Below are 17,500 nucleotides of genomic sequence, written 5' to 3'. Positions count from 1 at the left end.
AAATAAACTACTCTATCATTTTAGACCCATCTCTTGGATCAGGATAACAACTAGTACTCCTGCATTTCACTGCTGCAGAGCTGATTTGGATGCAGTGGATAATGAAAGAGAACTACTACCATGAAACAACATAATCAAAATCATGCCCTTTTTCAGGTGGAGGCAAATAAAAACCCCATCACATTGGGCCTTACATTTATATCATTTTTATGATTTAAAGTCAGGGTGATAGATGAACGACGACTGAAATTTATTTGGTTTTAGTGTGACCAGATTCAGAGCTACCTGAACAATGAAATTAAGTGATTTTATGTACATGTGTCTAGATAGCTTTAATCGGAGTCTTTATTAAATATATAATTACACAATAAAATATGTATTTGTTCTTTACAACATCACACACATTTTTTTTAGCATAATCTGATTTCTAACCTATGGCGGTGCTAAATAGAAAAAAAAAATGTATTTCTCTTCAATTCTGAACATGTCTATATTTTCCAAGAGCAATTCTTAGAAAATTGCAAGAGGTTATGTCTAAGGTCATATGGACCTACAACAGTGGATTTCTTTATGGTATGAAATAGAGATCTCAGAATTGCAAGTAATAAATATGATTTTGATAAGCACTTCTACACAGGAAAATAAGAAATTCCTAAAAAGTTTTCTGTGAAGCACCTTCCTCTTCATGTCCTGTATTACTCTATACTTATAAATAATATAAAAGGAGACTGATAACAGTAGCTTTATGTAAGCAAGCTTAGAAATCACACTCAGATAAGTGCTTTTGACCTAAATCTTGTAGCGCCTCGATCTGACATATAACCCCACAACTGTGAAATTCTGTATGAGATTTAGCAGTTTGAAGCTGCCAACTGACCCAGCCATAAAGCAGCCAGAGATAAGGATTTAAGGTACGATATGATACAATTAGACATTCACCTCCTATGTATTTCAGTCCATTTCAGTATTTAAACCACTTAAAAGTTGCAAGCTTTTTATTAAAATGTAAATGCTGGTGTGCCGTATATTTATAGGCAGCTAACAACAACAAGAAAAGACTCTCATAAATTAGATTTCTATGAATGAGAAGGGTAAACAGGAGATGCTTCTGCAAAACTCTTCTAGACGTGCAGAGATAAAGGATGGTTCTACCACACAAAATAATCAGATACAAAAATAGCTGTTCAGAAACAGCACACCTAAGGAGTACTTTAATCAAACATTTAGGTTACCTGCCAAAAGGACCATGATCTCTTCAAAATGCAATGCGGATTAAAGTGTTATCTAACACAAGCAGAAAACTAACCTTGGAGTGGAAGTTCGAAATGTGTTCATCATAATTTTCATGTCTTTGGATAGAGAAACCAGCTTTTTCAGCTAGATTGCAAAACTGGTTTAAAGTATTCCCTCGGAGTGGAGCAAATACCATTGCTTTTCCCTGGAACATTAAAAAGAGAATTTATACATTTTTAAAACTGGAAGAGAACCAGCTATAACATACACCTGAATAAGCTTTTAATATACTCAAGCTGGAAAAGTCAGTTGTTCTCTTGGTAAAATACTAAAATAGAGTGATACAAATAATTGTTCAAAATATGCAAGATTTCTGTGATTAAACAAATGCAAAATAGAAAGTAATAAATAAATATTTTCTTTAGAAAACTGCCAGCTGCCATACATCTGCTCCTTTTCATGTAATAATGGTGGCTATGAATTACCAAAATAAAACACAGAAAAAGCATACAAAACATACACTCAATGCAAAATCTATTTGTTAGCTCATGACCATGCAAAGACTGTAAATAATGATTTTCTTTTTTCACTCTCACACATAGAAGAGTACCTCCCATTTGCTGTCAGTGGAATTACAACAGTGTAAAACAAGGCAAAATGGGAGGGAAATCAGACCTGATTATTAATTTTTTAAAGATATTTTAAACTACCTGAGCAGTGCAACCAAATTTGACCTTAAATTGGTAAACTGCATTTAAAGCAGGACTTAATGTTCTTGCGTAGTAATTCTGGATCTTTCAAGACGATCAGGCCATTTATGATGCCTAGGCAATACATTATGGTCCATTAGCTAATTTTTTGTTCATTCTTCTGTATTTAAGAAAACAAAAATGACTGTACCTTAAACTGATAGATTTTAGACTCTGTGCAAAGTACAAGCCCCAAACCTAACCTACTTGATATAGCATCTCTTGAAATCTTATTTACAAAATTAATTCTAATTGGCTGAATACCGTGTTCTGTCACATGGAATGAAAACTGGTTGAAGAGCTGTAAACAAAGGTTAATATCAGCCAACAGCATATCACACCAAGGGCAGCCATGAAGTTTGCTGTGAGTTCTTGTGTTTAACTTCTATATTAATGAAAGCTAAGATTAATTTGTGAGGTGCTGTAATCAACCAAAGAGGCAAAAAATATTTTTAGGGATTTGAAAAAGTTGTAAAATGATAAGACATTGTAGGCGAATGTTTGGCTTGAGAAAATGCAATCTTGTATACCACAGGAAAAAAGTGATCAGAAGAGAGAATTTCAATGAGAACTCTGGAAAGTTACAATGCTGACACAGACAGTGTGGAGAATAGGGAACAAATCTGTGTGTTACAGCTCACACACACACACACTGAGACAACATGCAGTGAGGCAGCAATAAAAACTCTATGTCAGTATCTATGGTACTAATGTCTACTTAAAAGACTTCAATCATTAATACCACAGCACTCTATTTATTCTCACAATGCCTCTGTGAGATAGGGAAATACTGTTATCTTTCTCATGGGAAATTTAAGCACAAAGGAGACCTAGGGCAATATCCAAAGCAACTCACTTCTGTTCATTTCTGTAGCTATAACTTTAATTCTGTGGCTAACTATGAGGTACAAAGGGGTGTAACTCCCACCGAAGGCACTGGAATTCATTATGTAAATGTTAGATCTGAATATAGGCTCAGGTAGGGATGAAAAACATTAAACACAGGAAATTCACAATCAGTTTCCTCACATCTTTGGCATGCTTTAACGTCATCAGACAGAAGTGGGTAGCAAAGGGAGTCTTCAGCTGAGGATCCTCCTCCTGCTGCCATCTCATGCTCCCCAGAATGTTGTTCTGCAGAGACCCTTCCTGGCATAAGAAGGATGAGACTCCTCTGGAGTCCCTCATCATCACGGGCAGCTTCACAGAGAGGTCACTGTAATGGGAAACATGTCCCCCACTGTTCTTGTTTCAGCTGGAATAAAGTTGGTTTTCTTCTTAGTAGCTGGTGTAGAGCTGTATTTTGGATTTAGGATGAGAATAATGTTGATAACACACTGATGTTTTCAGTTGTTGCTGAGCAGTGCGTACACTAAGCCAAGTACTTTTCAGCTTCTCATGCTGCCCCATCAGTGGAGGCTGGGAGTGTGCAAGAAATTGGGAGGCGACACAGCCAGGACAGCTGACTCAAACAAGCCAAAGGGGTATTCTATACCATATGATGTCATGCCCAGCATATAAACTGGGGGGCGCTGGCTGGGGGACACCAGGGCTCAGAGACTGGCTGGGCATTGGTCAGCAGGTGGTGAGCAATTGTATTGTGCATCACTTGTTTTGTATATTCTATTATCATCATTATTATTAGTATTATTATTATCTCCTTCCTTTTTTGTCCTATTAAATTGTCTTTACTTCAACAGATGAGTTTTACTTTTTTTTCCCAATTCTCTCCCCCATTCCACTGAGGGGGGAGTGAGCAAGTGGCTGCATGGTGCTTATTCGTTGGCTGGGGTTAAACCACAACACCCACCCAGGGCTTACTGACCACACGATTCACGCAGGGACTTCAGGAATGGCTAAACCTCATGAATGGAGACTGCTGGAGGCCGCATGCCCTACATCGGCCACTGATCCAGCAGCTTCAATGAGGAAGCAATGCTCATACAACAGCACCCCCTTAGAGAATTCCATCTGGAGTCAGCAGTTCCTGTGGTCATTCCTTCTCATACTCTGTAGACTACTTCAAATTTAATTTGAAAGAGAAATACAGTAAAATAGAATGCAACATGGTATGAAATGTCTCTTAAAACCAGACTGATAATCTCGAAATAACTTCGAAAAAGGGGAATGGCCTTTTATGGAAATCACTACACAGTTACTTTTGGCCAGCTCTTTAGCTCGTGTAAAAACCCAATCATCTATTGAATTTAGTGTGTGTCTAAAACACCTGAGGATCTTGCCCTTGCTGACAAAAATCAAGAAATCACGATTAAGTTTAATACTACAATAATCTCCGCAAAACTGGCAGGTATTATGGAGGTACTGTGGTCAATTCTGGTCTATCATAATCTGGGTTTAAAGCACTTTCTTGTCAACTGCTTGATCTCTGTGATTCCGCTACCTGTTGTGGATCTGCATTCGTGTTTCTAATTTTAAAAGGTTTTTCATTTCTTAGTTGCTGTACAATAAAAAAATTAGACCAGTGGCCTGGATCTACACTTGATGGACTATCTCAAGGCTGTTTAATTCTAATTCAGAAGTGCCTCCCAGTTTAGGATGATGTTTAAAGTCCAAAATGGCCTTTCCCCAGCTGGGAAAATACTTCCAGTAAACTCATGAACAAAACACAAAGGAAAATGTCAGTTACAATAGTTCAAAGTGTCACTAAAATGCTGCAGTAAGATAATGGGACAGACGGTCACATTTTGGACATGACTATGACTAAGTTTACTCAACAATCATTATTAAATGCAGTCTTATTTGCTGGTACTAATCACGGCTCAATAGCATCCCATTGATTTCATTGGGGTTTTGAGTGGACAGGCCACAGAAGAATCAAAGCCTTCATAAAAAATGTTCTTAATTAGGGAAATACACAAACAAGCAACTGCTTATTCTGAGATTGAAATTAAAAGTATATTTTAATGATAGGAAAAAATAAAATGAAATGTTGGCAAATCAAGTAGCTTGTTTATAAGAGGAATAAAATATAGCCATTCAAGATAAATTTGGTTAATGTAAAATTTCAGTGCCTAATTCCTGGAATCGGTTTACAGGTGACATTTGCCTTTGTAACAAATTCAGATAGAAATCTTAGCCCCCAGTAACCATGTGAGCTGCTCATTTCTGGTCCTCTCTTCCTGTGCCAATACAACTGTCCATGAGGCCATACTATGGATCAGATGACTGAAATCACCAGAGTCCTGTTTCCAGGAAAACAAAAAGTTACCCAAAACACATCATTCTGTGCATAAGGATTCTAATAGCCACAGATAACATCCTTAATGAAAAAGGATATACTGCAGATACATTTATCCCTTTTTACACTAACAGTAAGAATAGATTACCTGTTCTGAATTTCTCCTTCAAGACAGCTTTGTAAGGATAACCATTATTTTCTGTTTACTCCACTTTTCCTTCTGGTTTTACTGGCTAATGCTTTCCCTGAACCCTTCTATCCTAGCTGCATGCTAGTTACACTTGAAAGATGTCTTACATCTAGGTATGTCTTCAATTTGAGATCATTCCTCTATCAATTTGGCAAAGTATTACCAATAAGGAAATGTAACATCTAAATCTGAGACAACATAATTCACGTAGAAGGGTGAACTTAATCAAAGTAGTTTATGGGCACAAACTTGGGCACAAACTAATGCCCATAAACTATTCTTAATTATTGCAACTGGCAAATGAGTTCACTATTAATTTATATTTCCTTTAAAGACCAAAGTATAGTGCCATTTAGTAAAGTTTCTTCTGACGTTATCCTTAGATTTATAGAGGTTAACAGGAACAGTAAAAATAATAACTGTTTTGTTCTTGTAACTGAATCTTCTCTTGGGATCTCAAATGAGTATATGCTTTTATTTGGGTCTTTTAACCAATGAAAGCATATGCTTGAAGGCATCTCTGTTCAACATGTCCTTTTTGGACAAAAGAGCTCATTTTAGGTGTCTGTACTCCTAGCTTCCACCCCACATAATAGTTTGCTGTCCTCTTAGTTATGAATTACAATAATTTGCAAGGCCATGCTATAACTGGATATCCATCCATATAACCATCCATAAAGTGGATTAGGCAAATGACTTTAGTTAAAAAATACAGCTCGGACAGTGGTCCAAAACTGCAACAGAAATACCTGCAAGGAGCAAGAATTTCTTAAGCTAGCCTTCCTGATAAGAAATAGGAACGATGGCCTAAAATGCATAGCAAATAAGTACAGGCTATGCTATTAATCACAATATGCAGAAGCAAGCCGGACTAGGAAGACAGGCAACAAAAAGCCATCTTCCTTTACTCCATCTACATTCACAAAAGACTGTAGTTTATCTGCTCTGAAAAACAAAGGCATGTTCTGAATTTGAATTAGCTGACTGGAGTTAAAAAGCTACAAAGTGCAGCCAGTTTTGGCTTAAAGTCAGGTTAACAAATCCTAAATTGTCTAGAGATGGGAACTTGAGCTATGAACACTACTTAAAATTCAGGCTGCATTATTGTCATTGTTTTTTAAATCAAATTCTCTGGTTGAGCTAATCAGCCCAGGTAAAGAATGCATGTGTGTGTGTGCATATACAAATGTATGTGTGTACTCATGTTTTTGGCAATATAGACTACGAGACCATGACTAGCTATGAGCAGGAGACAAAGCAACTAACAGCTATTCCAGCTAGAGGCTCTAGCCGGGTCACAGTTACCAGGGCACCTCTTTATACACTTCTCTTCCTGCCACCCATACTCTTCTCCCCCAGTGCCCTTTCATTGAGCCAAGACAGTGGCCTATGGGGCTACCTGAAGAACCAGTTGCGAACATGCTGAAAAAACCCACAACTTTTTGCATTTTTTTTAAACTGGGATCAGCTTTGTGTTCCAGATCACCTCTGGTCCCCAAAATTATTGCACCCTGACAACTGATGGTACATCATGAAAGTCAGAATACACCACCCTGGGCAGGAGCTGCTTAACCTCCCCTTGCTGCCACTGACTGAAGTATCTGGGTGACCTTTTCCTCAGGGTGCTACATTTCTCCTGTCTTCCTGGCAGCCTTGCCCCACAGCTCATTAAAATAATTCAGTCTTAAGTAACTTGCCTTAGGTCACTCAGAAAAGTCTATGCTAGAACCAAGAATAGAAACCTGATGACTCTTAGCAAAGAATGGGATTACTTACATGACTAAAATGACTCAGTTTCTTAAGCCTTTGCACATTTGGGTCTTCTATTCCTTTTACAGAGAAAATCTTTTGTACAAAAAGTACAATACAATTTTTTAAATGAAGTTTGGAGAATGCACTGCTAACATGAAATACTTTTGTTTTGAAATGGAAAATTCACCTTACTGGAAGATTAGTATGTTAAGCATAAAAGGTAAAACTCCTGTTTCAAATTCCTACTTATAGCAATTACTTTACATGTTTTCTCATATTCTTATTTTGGTATCTTCTTTTAAAATATTTTTTTTTGAGATTCAAGTTTATTTGATTGGTATAAGTATATGCACATAACACCTTTGGGGTTTTTGCCTGTAGGTCTCTCTGATTTAACAGCCTAATAGATTGAGATTGGTAAAGTATTTCCTCAGTGACAATCACGTAGAACATGTAAGCATTTTATGAAGATCTTAATTTTGTTATGTTTTGTTATGTTCTAAAGCATAAAACATGTAAACACAGGGCTTACTTAATGGAAAAAAAAGTTTTAGGCTACAATATATGCATAAGGGTTTTGTTCATTTTATATGAACAGAAATGAAAAGAAAAAATATTCTTTCATAATAAATAAATACACAATGACAAAGGTTACAGTTGAAGGGATTACAAATGACAGAAGCCAACATAAAAACTTTCAATATCATAGTTTTACTTTAATATGAAGACATTATTATCAAAGGAAAATACTTGAGAAACGCTTTGATAAAAATAATCTCACGCTATCTTTGAAGCGGTTTCATTTATTTTACTACCCACTGTGTTCCTTATCAGAAGGCCAAGTATAAGAAGTTTCCTAGTTTATGATTAGGAAAGAATCTGATAGATTAGAAGACTCAATTGAAGTTGGACATAATAAGTATTAAAGTATTACATGACATTAATCCTGCCATTCCATTACTCTCTCAATCATTGTGCACAGACTAATTATTCTGAAGCCAGTGTTCAGGAGAAAATAGAAACATACTTACACTGGGTTGGAGTAATCTCTTTATTGCATCAACAAGGCCAGCTCTGTACTGGTCCAGAAACAGGCTGACATTGAGAAGAGAACAGAATCCAGATTAAAATGGGTTTTCAATTCTAATGATACTAATGCAGATAAGTACAAGGCTAATTACATATGTTTACACAATGCTGTAAAAGAGAAACTGTGGTCTACAGTTCTGTCCAGTCCAGGTACTTTTAAATATTAAAAAAATACATAAAACCAAATATAATCTAAACCAAAGCTAAAATAGCAGCATGAAACAGATCTTTACATAGCTGAAATTCACAAATCACATATGCTAGCTATTACAATACTACCATATCAGAAATCAGGATCAGTATACAAAGTTAACATTTTACATGCTTTTTTTTATACAAGGCTGGGGTGGAGTTTTTTAAAGTGTTTTCTATTGTATTTCAGGGGTTAACATTAAGGGTATTTTTTTTTCTTTTACCTTCACAGTTGTGGCATTAATTCATTATTATCGATTGTGCATATTTGTTCTATTTATGTATCTATCCCTATCTATCCCTATAAAGATTTACAAGGCCCTACCTCCTCTCTCCCTCAAACACTGTTCAAATACAATGACCCAGATCGTACAGAGTTGTCCTCTCTCAAGAGCGAAATCCTTCATCTCCAGCATGGGTCCCGCAAGGACAGCAGCAGAGTCAATTTTCCCATGCAATGTTGCCAACATGCTCAGTCCTATTTTGGTGTGATTACCTCATGATTTGAGGGGATAATTCATTCTTCATGCCTCTCAGTACCTTAATGTATATACTAATAGTGGCAACCAGGGTGCCAATCACTCTTGACTAGATATTTGTGGACATCTAGTTACTGTGGATGAGAGTGCATTTACAATGGTTAGTGAACAATCATCAGATAGCAACTGATGCCTTTCAGTCCTTACTACCAAGGGCTGCATTTATATTGGTGATTCAGATAAGAAACTCTATCAAGCAGGCCACAAATAATGTGATTCTTTCTTCATTATTTTTCATGCTTTCTCTGTAATAAAACTGCTTCCCAGCCTGTGTTAAGCTCAAGTTCCACACTACACAGCATTTTGTCCATTCTTTATGATTTTTTTCTATACTCCCCTTTCCTTTATTCTCAAACATCTCTTTCTGAAGAAATGTGGGCAATTTTTTTTTCCAGGTTTCAAATTTCTAAAAGAATACAAAGAATATATGAAAACACTGAAGAGAAAAAAGTGGTCTGCAACCACACACCAGTCATCAAGAACAGAATATGTGTGGATATTTAGGTAAGGACAATTCACAACTACCAAGGAGCATACAATATTACATATCATAGGGTCAAGTGGCTGTGTAACAGCTGTGAATTTTTGTTACTCAGAAAAAAAAAAAAAAGCCTATCAGAAAACTTGTCAGTGACCACATTTCATCAGTAAAAACTGGCAGAACCTCACGTTGTTGAGAAAATATGGTAGACTGGGTATCCATACATTTCTTAAAGAACATTTCACATAGTAGCATGACCTTTCGAATTTCTTCTCAAGATATCGAAGTACTAGCTAACAATTTCTCTGATAGACTGCCCACAAGAAAATTTAAACTTTAGCAATTGGCATGATGGCTGCCCCTCAGCCCTGATTAACCTTACTGGAAGAATCTTACTGCAAAAAATTCTTGTTTAAATTTAATTCATTGAAACAGCAGCTGATATCTCTGATATTGCCTGGGAATTTTAATCACATTCACCTCAGGTAGATCCCTATAGATACCATAAGACACTACTTCACCAGGAGCTTAGCCACCTGCAGAAGAGGTGGAATATAGTGCATGAGTTCTCTCCCAAAAGAATCGCTAAAAATAATTAATTTTCTTCAACATGAAACATTGCAAGCATGCACACATTGAAGACTTGCTGAGATCCTGCATAGCCAGAAGTACATTCCAAATGAAAAATGCACTTATTTTTATTTTTGAAAGTAGTGTCGTGGAAACACAATTTTGGGGCAGCTTACCAGTGCTAAAATTCCTTTTTCATGGACCTGCATACCATTCTCTCCTTTTACAATGAGATAGGGGCACAGCTGCTGCTACCAATCTTGTTCCTTTACAATGAGAGGACTACAGGCCTTTGTTCACCACAAACTGAGTGTCTGAGAACTTAAAATGGTTACATGACCTGCTAGATTAGACAACTTCAATAATACCTTTTCTGTCCAACCCCAACTGATATTTTGGTGATATGGGAGATAGATTCTTAGCCGTCTTAACTTAGGAAAGCAGATAACCTGGGACAATTGCCCTGGCTCTGCTCCTAAGTTGTCCCTGCCCTCCAAAAGGCCTGACCCTGGGAACAGGACCTACTTCAATTGAAAATAGTCTCCAATACTGCGATTTTCAGTCTGTTGCTCTGTGAGCCATGTACTCTGATCAGAGGGAGCAGAGAAGGCTGGAAGCAATGTTAATGCAATGCAGTGACTCCAGGGAACATCTCTATTCTCCCTCTGAGTTGGAGGACGCCTTGAATGAGGAAAATCCTGAAGAAATCGCTAGATAATCTGTGCTGCAGACAGGGCCAGCACAGGATTTGGCCCACGCAAGGAGATTTAGTCAAGCATTTTCTCTTACCAGTATAATTTGTATGACTAAATATTACCACAGCATACTGAAAATGTACCCAAGAGAATCCTTTAAAGCTCACAACAGCTCAGTGAAATTAAATAATGTATTGTTCTAAACCATTCACACTCAGTTCTCACACCTCAATCCAAATTTGGCTTAGCTCACCATTACTTTAGTGGTAATGTCTCATGTTTATGTAGTAAAGATGCTCTGAAATCAGTAACTCAGGACAGGAATAGCAAGGTTTCCTTGGGCCAGCAAGGAAGTTTTGGATCACAGCAGTAGAGAGGCAAGAACACAGCTGATGATTTGGCTTTTGCTTAGGCAGTGCTCTTAACCTGTGAAATCTGGATGAGCAGGCAGGCAATCTTGTCATCTCCCTCCTCTTGTTTTTTTTTTAATTTTACATTACCATTAAAACCAAAATGAAAGTTTATACCACAACTGTACAGAAGTAGCAGTAAGCCACAAGGAAACACATTTAAAAAAACAAGTAGATTCTCAGTTTGCTTCATGCTGATATCCTTTTATCTTGTGCCTTGCAACAAGGGGCATATACTTAAATTTTATGGGCTATGATGTGAACTTATTTTTCTTTTTGCATACTTTACAACTGGTAAGACAGCTTAGTTTACAGGTGTACTTCAGACATGACTACATTCATGTATAGTGCCTAACATATAAAGCCATTTATCTTTTTTGTTCGCCTTCAACTGCACGGCTGACATAAACTGAAAAACACCCTTACTTCTATGTCATCAGATTCCAATGCACTTGAAAGTGTCTGCAAGAAATCAGGCTTAAAGCAAATAATAAATTTAAACTGAAGAAGGACAGAGATCTTACTGCATTCCTGCAAAAAGATTCTTTATATTAAATGAAATATCCTAATGGAGACAAAATTGACATATTTTAAGATATTTAAAGAATACTTTCAGTTTAGTTCTACATTCCTGGTGAATCCACAGCTCCCCATGACTTCAGCAAAAATCTCAGCAGTGAAAGTAATGTGGGATAGCTCCCCTGGCCTCTGTTGTGCAAATACTTATGCATGTGCCAGACTTTAAGCGTATAATCAGTCTAAGTAAAGTGGGATATTATGCATTTCCAAAATGATATCAGGATCTAGACCTTATACTGTCTCTAGATTAAAATTATTTGTGAAAACTTGTTTCACAAGAATGTGAAAAACAAAGATTTTTCTACTGACTCAGTCTACTGGCCTTGACTCTCTCCTTGGATTAAAAATCTCAGCAACTTTTTTCTTAATAAAGAAAAGGATATATGCTTCCTTTTAAATAATCAGAAAACTGAGGCTCTCAAGAGCTTTGGAAGAGTTCTGGTTTTGGCCTGTCCATACAGGCACCTGTAATTTCTCCTCCTCTATTCATAGGCACTCTTACAATTCCAGCACCTGCATGACTTTATATCCACAAGTGTAGGTCAAGTGAAAGACTAAAATTCTGGCAGACCCCACCTTGCCTTAAAATTCCCCCTCAAAAACATGAGGTGAGTGGATATGCTTTAAAGTTTCCATTATTTCAGTATTTTTTCCAGTATATCCTTCTTCCAGGTGTGGACTCACCAAGATTATTTTTTTCCTTATTTTATCTCAGAGTTGACATTTTACAAATTATTTCGGAACTGCTGAACCATGAAACTATTTTTATTGTCAAAATCCTGAATGGTTAAATAATGACTAGCTTTCGCAGTTTGCTTCTTATTTATTTTATAATCTAGTTGAGCTACCAAATTTAGCTGTTAACTAATAGACTGTCTGTTCTGGGAAATAACTTATTTTCCATTCCTGCACACAAGGTTTATGAAAGTCTGACTGTAAATATATGAATATAAACATATCGCTGCTTGTTGTAGTCATGTGCATTTTTACTTGAACCTCCATGTAGATTTGGAATATGTTTATGAACAGAGCTTGTTTTCATGTAAATGGGATCAAGCAGTTCCACTGGTTAGCTATTCAGAGAATCAGACAATATCACCCTTGCTGGAAATACTTCAATAAAAATTTATCCATGTACCTAATATTTGAACTCAGATTTTTTGCTTTCTAGTTCTCTGTTCTAATCTCAGATTTTATTGACTGACAATGAACTATATGATGGTGTTAAACTAAATGCAATCTATTCTATCTGTTTTTATCGCTGCATACTTCAAGTTTCAGCCGAGGAGCTATAAGAAAAGAGATATTTTTTCTTCCTTTTCAATGGCAGCCCAAAAAATTCAGAGAGCAAAAATCCTGCCAATAGTTCTCAAGCTGATTCTGTATCTCAGAAGAGAAATACATGAAAATGAAAAGAAGATTCGAGTTTGATACAGCATGGAACATTTTTTTCCCCAGCCTTTTCATGTACCAGAAAACCTGGTGTCCATAACTAAAAGAATGATTTCTAAAAGAAACAAACAATAAAGGGATTTTCATGCTTATTAAACTACATATATGGGCACTTGCAATAAGAAAATAGAGAGAATTTGTGAATAAAACCACGTACTTTAAACTAACCTGCACACTTCTATTTATTTTTGAGAAATCTATAAATATTTATACACCTACCTGCATCTTAAGTGCTTCAAAATAAATGTACAAAATGCAGGGATTGCAAATGCATTATGTATTTTACCTGTCATGTTTGATTCTTTGTTTCCTAAAGAAACTACGCTATTTCCAAACAGATTGGGAGGAGTATTAGGCAAGAATATTACTGAAAAAAAACAGCTTAAGTCTTGCTCCACTCTGCTGTACTCCCAGCACAAATAGGATGACATGGTGTGAGTATCAAGAATACAAGAGATGGCACAGCCAGGTTGTTTTGATATTTGTGTGAAGAACAAATTTAACTCTAAATCTCTTGGCAAGACCTTGCTTCACCCACATAATCTGGAGAACATCCATATGCGAGCCCTGTCTAAGCCTCCGAGAAGACTGCTGCCCTCCTGCTCATGTCCGCCAGCATTCTGATCTGACTTTCATACTTAATCTGATCTAATCCTGTCCAGCATTAACTTCAGCTGTGCAATGAAACCTGGAGTATCCATTCTAATATTTGGTGAGGAAGGCATTTACTAAATTACTTGCTGAAATCATATGGTGTTGTTTAGCTCCTTATTTTAATCAGATGATGCATCTCTGAGGCACATTATCAGCGATTAGTTAGAAACCCTTCTCTGTCCTTTTTGGGAACAAAGAACTTTTCTGAAATTAAATGCTAAGAGAGATGAAGCACTGTTGCATTCTGTTAACAAACAGGTATTAGAAAAAAGAAGAAAGATAACTAAACACACTTTCTCCAGTGCTATACAAACCCAGTAGCTTTTCTGAAATAAGAAGGGTTTGCTTAAACAGCAAAATATCAAAGAAAAAAAAAAAGCTTTAGAGGAATATTTTATCAGAAGTCACTTAAAAAGAACATTGTTTAAAAAGACAATAGACAGCTTCATTCTTCCCTTTGCCTTTTTCCTTTAACTATTTCTTTGTAAGGTACAGAAATCTGCTGAACTGAGCTGTGCTAGGAAGTCCCTGTTTTCAGAATTTGTCTCTCACAACAGTTATGTGCAATAAAAATATAAACAGCCTTTTCTTGGACATTTAAAGAGTCAAGAGCAAATATCCATGAAGGAAAGAGAGATTCATTTACAAACATCTATTCTCCTAAATGAAATTTGCACATCTCTTTTTACACTGTTGCCATTTATATAACACAATTAATAATAATGTACCATTTTTAAAGTTAGCATGCAGTAAATATAGCACAGCACAATTCTGCAAATCCAGTATCAGAAAAGGGTTGTGTCAATAATCAAATCTATTTGCATAAATTATTAAACAATATACCATATTGTAACATGTAGCTACCTTTTCATAAATTAAGTGCTGTACTCTTTTTTTATTAAGAATTCTCTTATAATTAACGTGTGCCTGTGTAAATAATATAAAGCCTATGTCTACAAATTTTTCTGTCAAATTGATTTAAGAAACAGAATGTGATGGGGGGAAACAAGGTCTTGAAAATCTTTTTTTCCTCGGAAAGATTTTCCGGGGAGCAAAAAATATATCCCCTTATATCAATAGTCAGATCTTTCCTAAGAAGTAAGCTAATTGAGCTGTTTGTGTTGATAAACTCCCTTTTCTCCAGACTGTTCCTCACTGAGCCATAATTATTTGCAATTTGCCTAAGTCGTCCATTTACTGATACGTCAAGCATGAAACAGAGGCAATTCCAGAAAATGGAAATGCTTCTCAAAATCAATCTTTGGGAAATAATGTGGTAGAAGTTACTGTGTGATAGAAGACTACCTTATAACTGTCACATGGAGATGAATATTAATTTGTTGAGGTTAAGGTGGCTTTGTGCTTCATTTGTTGACTTTGCTTAGCCATCAGCAAGCAGCACAGTACAATTACTCCAGCAAAGCTATTTTTCTAACATGAGTTTTATGATTTTTATGTACTTACCAGTCAGCACACATAACAATGTCAAAATGTCCTTCCAGTTGAGAGACATCTGTCTCATTATCCCATCGTAAAATGCTAGAGGAAAAAAAGATTAAAAAAAAAAAAAAGAAAAGAAAAAAGGACTTATATTTTTCATCTTGAGATTTTTGAAGTATTAATATTATTCTTATGTGACACAGAAGTTTTTTAAAAAGTACACACTCGTTACTTTCAAAGATGAATGTAGAAATATTATTCTGTACATTTTTAAGGTTTTAAATCTCAAAGCTAAAGAGCTATTTTTTATTATAACAGAAAGGCAATCCACACAGGTTCTGATGAGTGGATCACCAACAAATATGCATTTCTGAATTAGTGGCACATGTATGGCTTCAGATTTTTACCCCTTAACACCACTGCATGAGGAAGTGAAGTCAAAGTATCGACAATCTGAACGAAACACAAATTTGCAGAAGAGATGTGAATTCATGGATCTGTGTTACATCTGGCAGGCAAGTCAGTTGTGTTTCTCACTGATGAAGTGAGCATTCACTTGGGCTGGAGGGAGGAGGGACAGGGTGAAAAAACGCCAAGCTTAACTTCAATGCCAGCTATGTTGCCTCAGGCAAGCTTAAAAATACAGCAATGCTGACTCTGTCAACACCTATTCTCTCATAGGTGGTTAAGTTATTTAATTCTAAGGTACCCAATAGTAGGCAAAAATGCACACATGTACAAAGTTCTTCTTTGTTTATAAATGCTGCCGATTCATGAAGCTGCCATGAAGAATTTCAGTACTTTGCTCCCATTTGAAAACCAGGAACTAGTATTGGAATTTCCTGCATACTTAAAATATCATTACCCCAAAGATTTGAAGCTGCATTTCTATTTCTAGGCTATTTTTAAAAAAAGACTCTACCCTACTTTTACATTTCCTGGTTATTTCTAATAGAAAGTAGATAAATATTTATGGCAAAAGCACTTGTGGGGGAAGGGTCTAATCTGATCTTGTCAGGTTGTGCATGCTTATCTCAGTTTTGTGTGAGTCTTGACCAAATAGACCCTTTAGTCTTCCCGCAGCTATAATCTACTTCTGGTTAAAAGCCATCTCCATTCACATCCTACTCCTAATATTTAACTGAGGATCAGTTATAATGTGTTCATTCAGAAATGTTCTCTAAGTATACAGGCAAAAAAAGGAAATTTTATACATCGACTATACTATAGGCAAAAAAGGCTCATAAATATGTAGATAGATAGATATAGACCCATAAAGAATTAAGGTACCACAATATGCATGTACCTGTGCACAGACACAAAATTTGAGAGAGAATGCTTTTAAAACATGGAAATTATGAAAAGAGAGGCCCAGTTGGTTGGGAGAGCTTTGATTATGTGGGGCTCAGTGTAACTGAACAGATCAGGACTCATTAGCCCATTTGCCCTCCTGGAATTTACTGTGACAATCCAAAGAGAGAAAAGAGTAGATTAATTTAATTTTTCCCCCTCAAATTGAAAGTAATCCAGATTTTAGAAGCCTAGGTAGCTTTGCACACTGGCACGCAGCAGGCATCCAGTAGTGGAAAGTGACAAAGGAGAGTTCTCACTCTCAGCTGCTGGCTGCCTGCTGGCTACCAGCGGCTTTTTCAACCCTGTTTCCGTGGAAACTTAGGTTAGAATGGTGAACATTAGGTAAAGGTAAGTTTTGCGGGTTTAAAGCACGCACTCTAATACTTCAAGAATCCTGAAGCAAAACTGGAAATTGGTAGATGAACTGCGAGCCTTAAAAGGCCACCCTTGGTTCTCATTGCTACAGAAACAGAGATCTGATCAGTACCTCTATAGGGATTTGAATTATGGGGTTTTTAACCCATATATTTACTATACTTCACATGTGCAGGTCGGAAGGCAGCACAGGTGCCTCCTCCTGGAAAAAAACCCAAACCACTCCCTCATGTTACCGTCAGGTTCCCACAGAGCATCCAAAATACAGCATTTTTCTGTGCACACCTACTGTAGGCACAAAGGAGTTTGTGTGGGTAAGTAAAAGCTCAGAAACCAAAATGCTAAGCAAAATACAGAATCAACAAGTTGCCAGGAGCATGAGCAGTGGTGCAATGTGACTGGCATGTGTGCTGTTAGAGGAGTGAGCTAAGGGCCCACATCCAGCCATAAGCCAGTCTTCCTTCATCTTCCTGATTTAGCACCAGGGCTGCTCTTGGTGGCTAGCTTCAGTACAGTTGCATTCCTGAAGACATGGTAATTATGCAAAG

The 17,500-nt window shown here is 36.7% G+C and overlaps 1 protein-coding gene across 1 annotated transcript in view; it reads right to left on the bottom strand.

The window, feature by feature from the left end:
• CAMKMT (calmodulin-lysine N-methyltransferase) overlaps positions 1 to 17,500 on the bottom strand; it is a 221,356-nt gene that overhangs the window by 5,303 nt on the left and 198,553 nt on the right. The window contains exons 9-11 of the mRNA XM_010576536.1: positions 15,249 to 15,323; positions 8,155 to 8,218; positions 1,307 to 1,438 (exon numbers count right to left, since the gene is read on the bottom strand). Coding sequence (XP_010574838.1) covers positions 1,307 to 1,438; positions 8,155 to 8,218; positions 15,249 to 15,323 — 271 coding nt within the window. The remainder of the gene's footprint in view (positions 1 to 1,306; positions 1,439 to 8,154; positions 8,219 to 15,248; positions 15,324 to 17,500) is intronic.

This window comes from Haliaeetus leucocephalus, unplaced genomic scaffold, assembly GCF_000737465.1.
Source record: "Haliaeetus leucocephalus isolate CR32 unplaced genomic scaffold, Haliaeetus_leucocephalus-4.0 Scaffold526, whole genome shotgun sequence".
NCBI lineage: Eukaryota > Metazoa > Chordata > Aves > Accipitriformes > Accipitridae > Haliaeetus > Haliaeetus leucocephalus.
The sequence above is the reverse complement of the archived record's forward strand: the minus strand, read 5'-3'. Positions and strand labels throughout refer to the sequence as shown.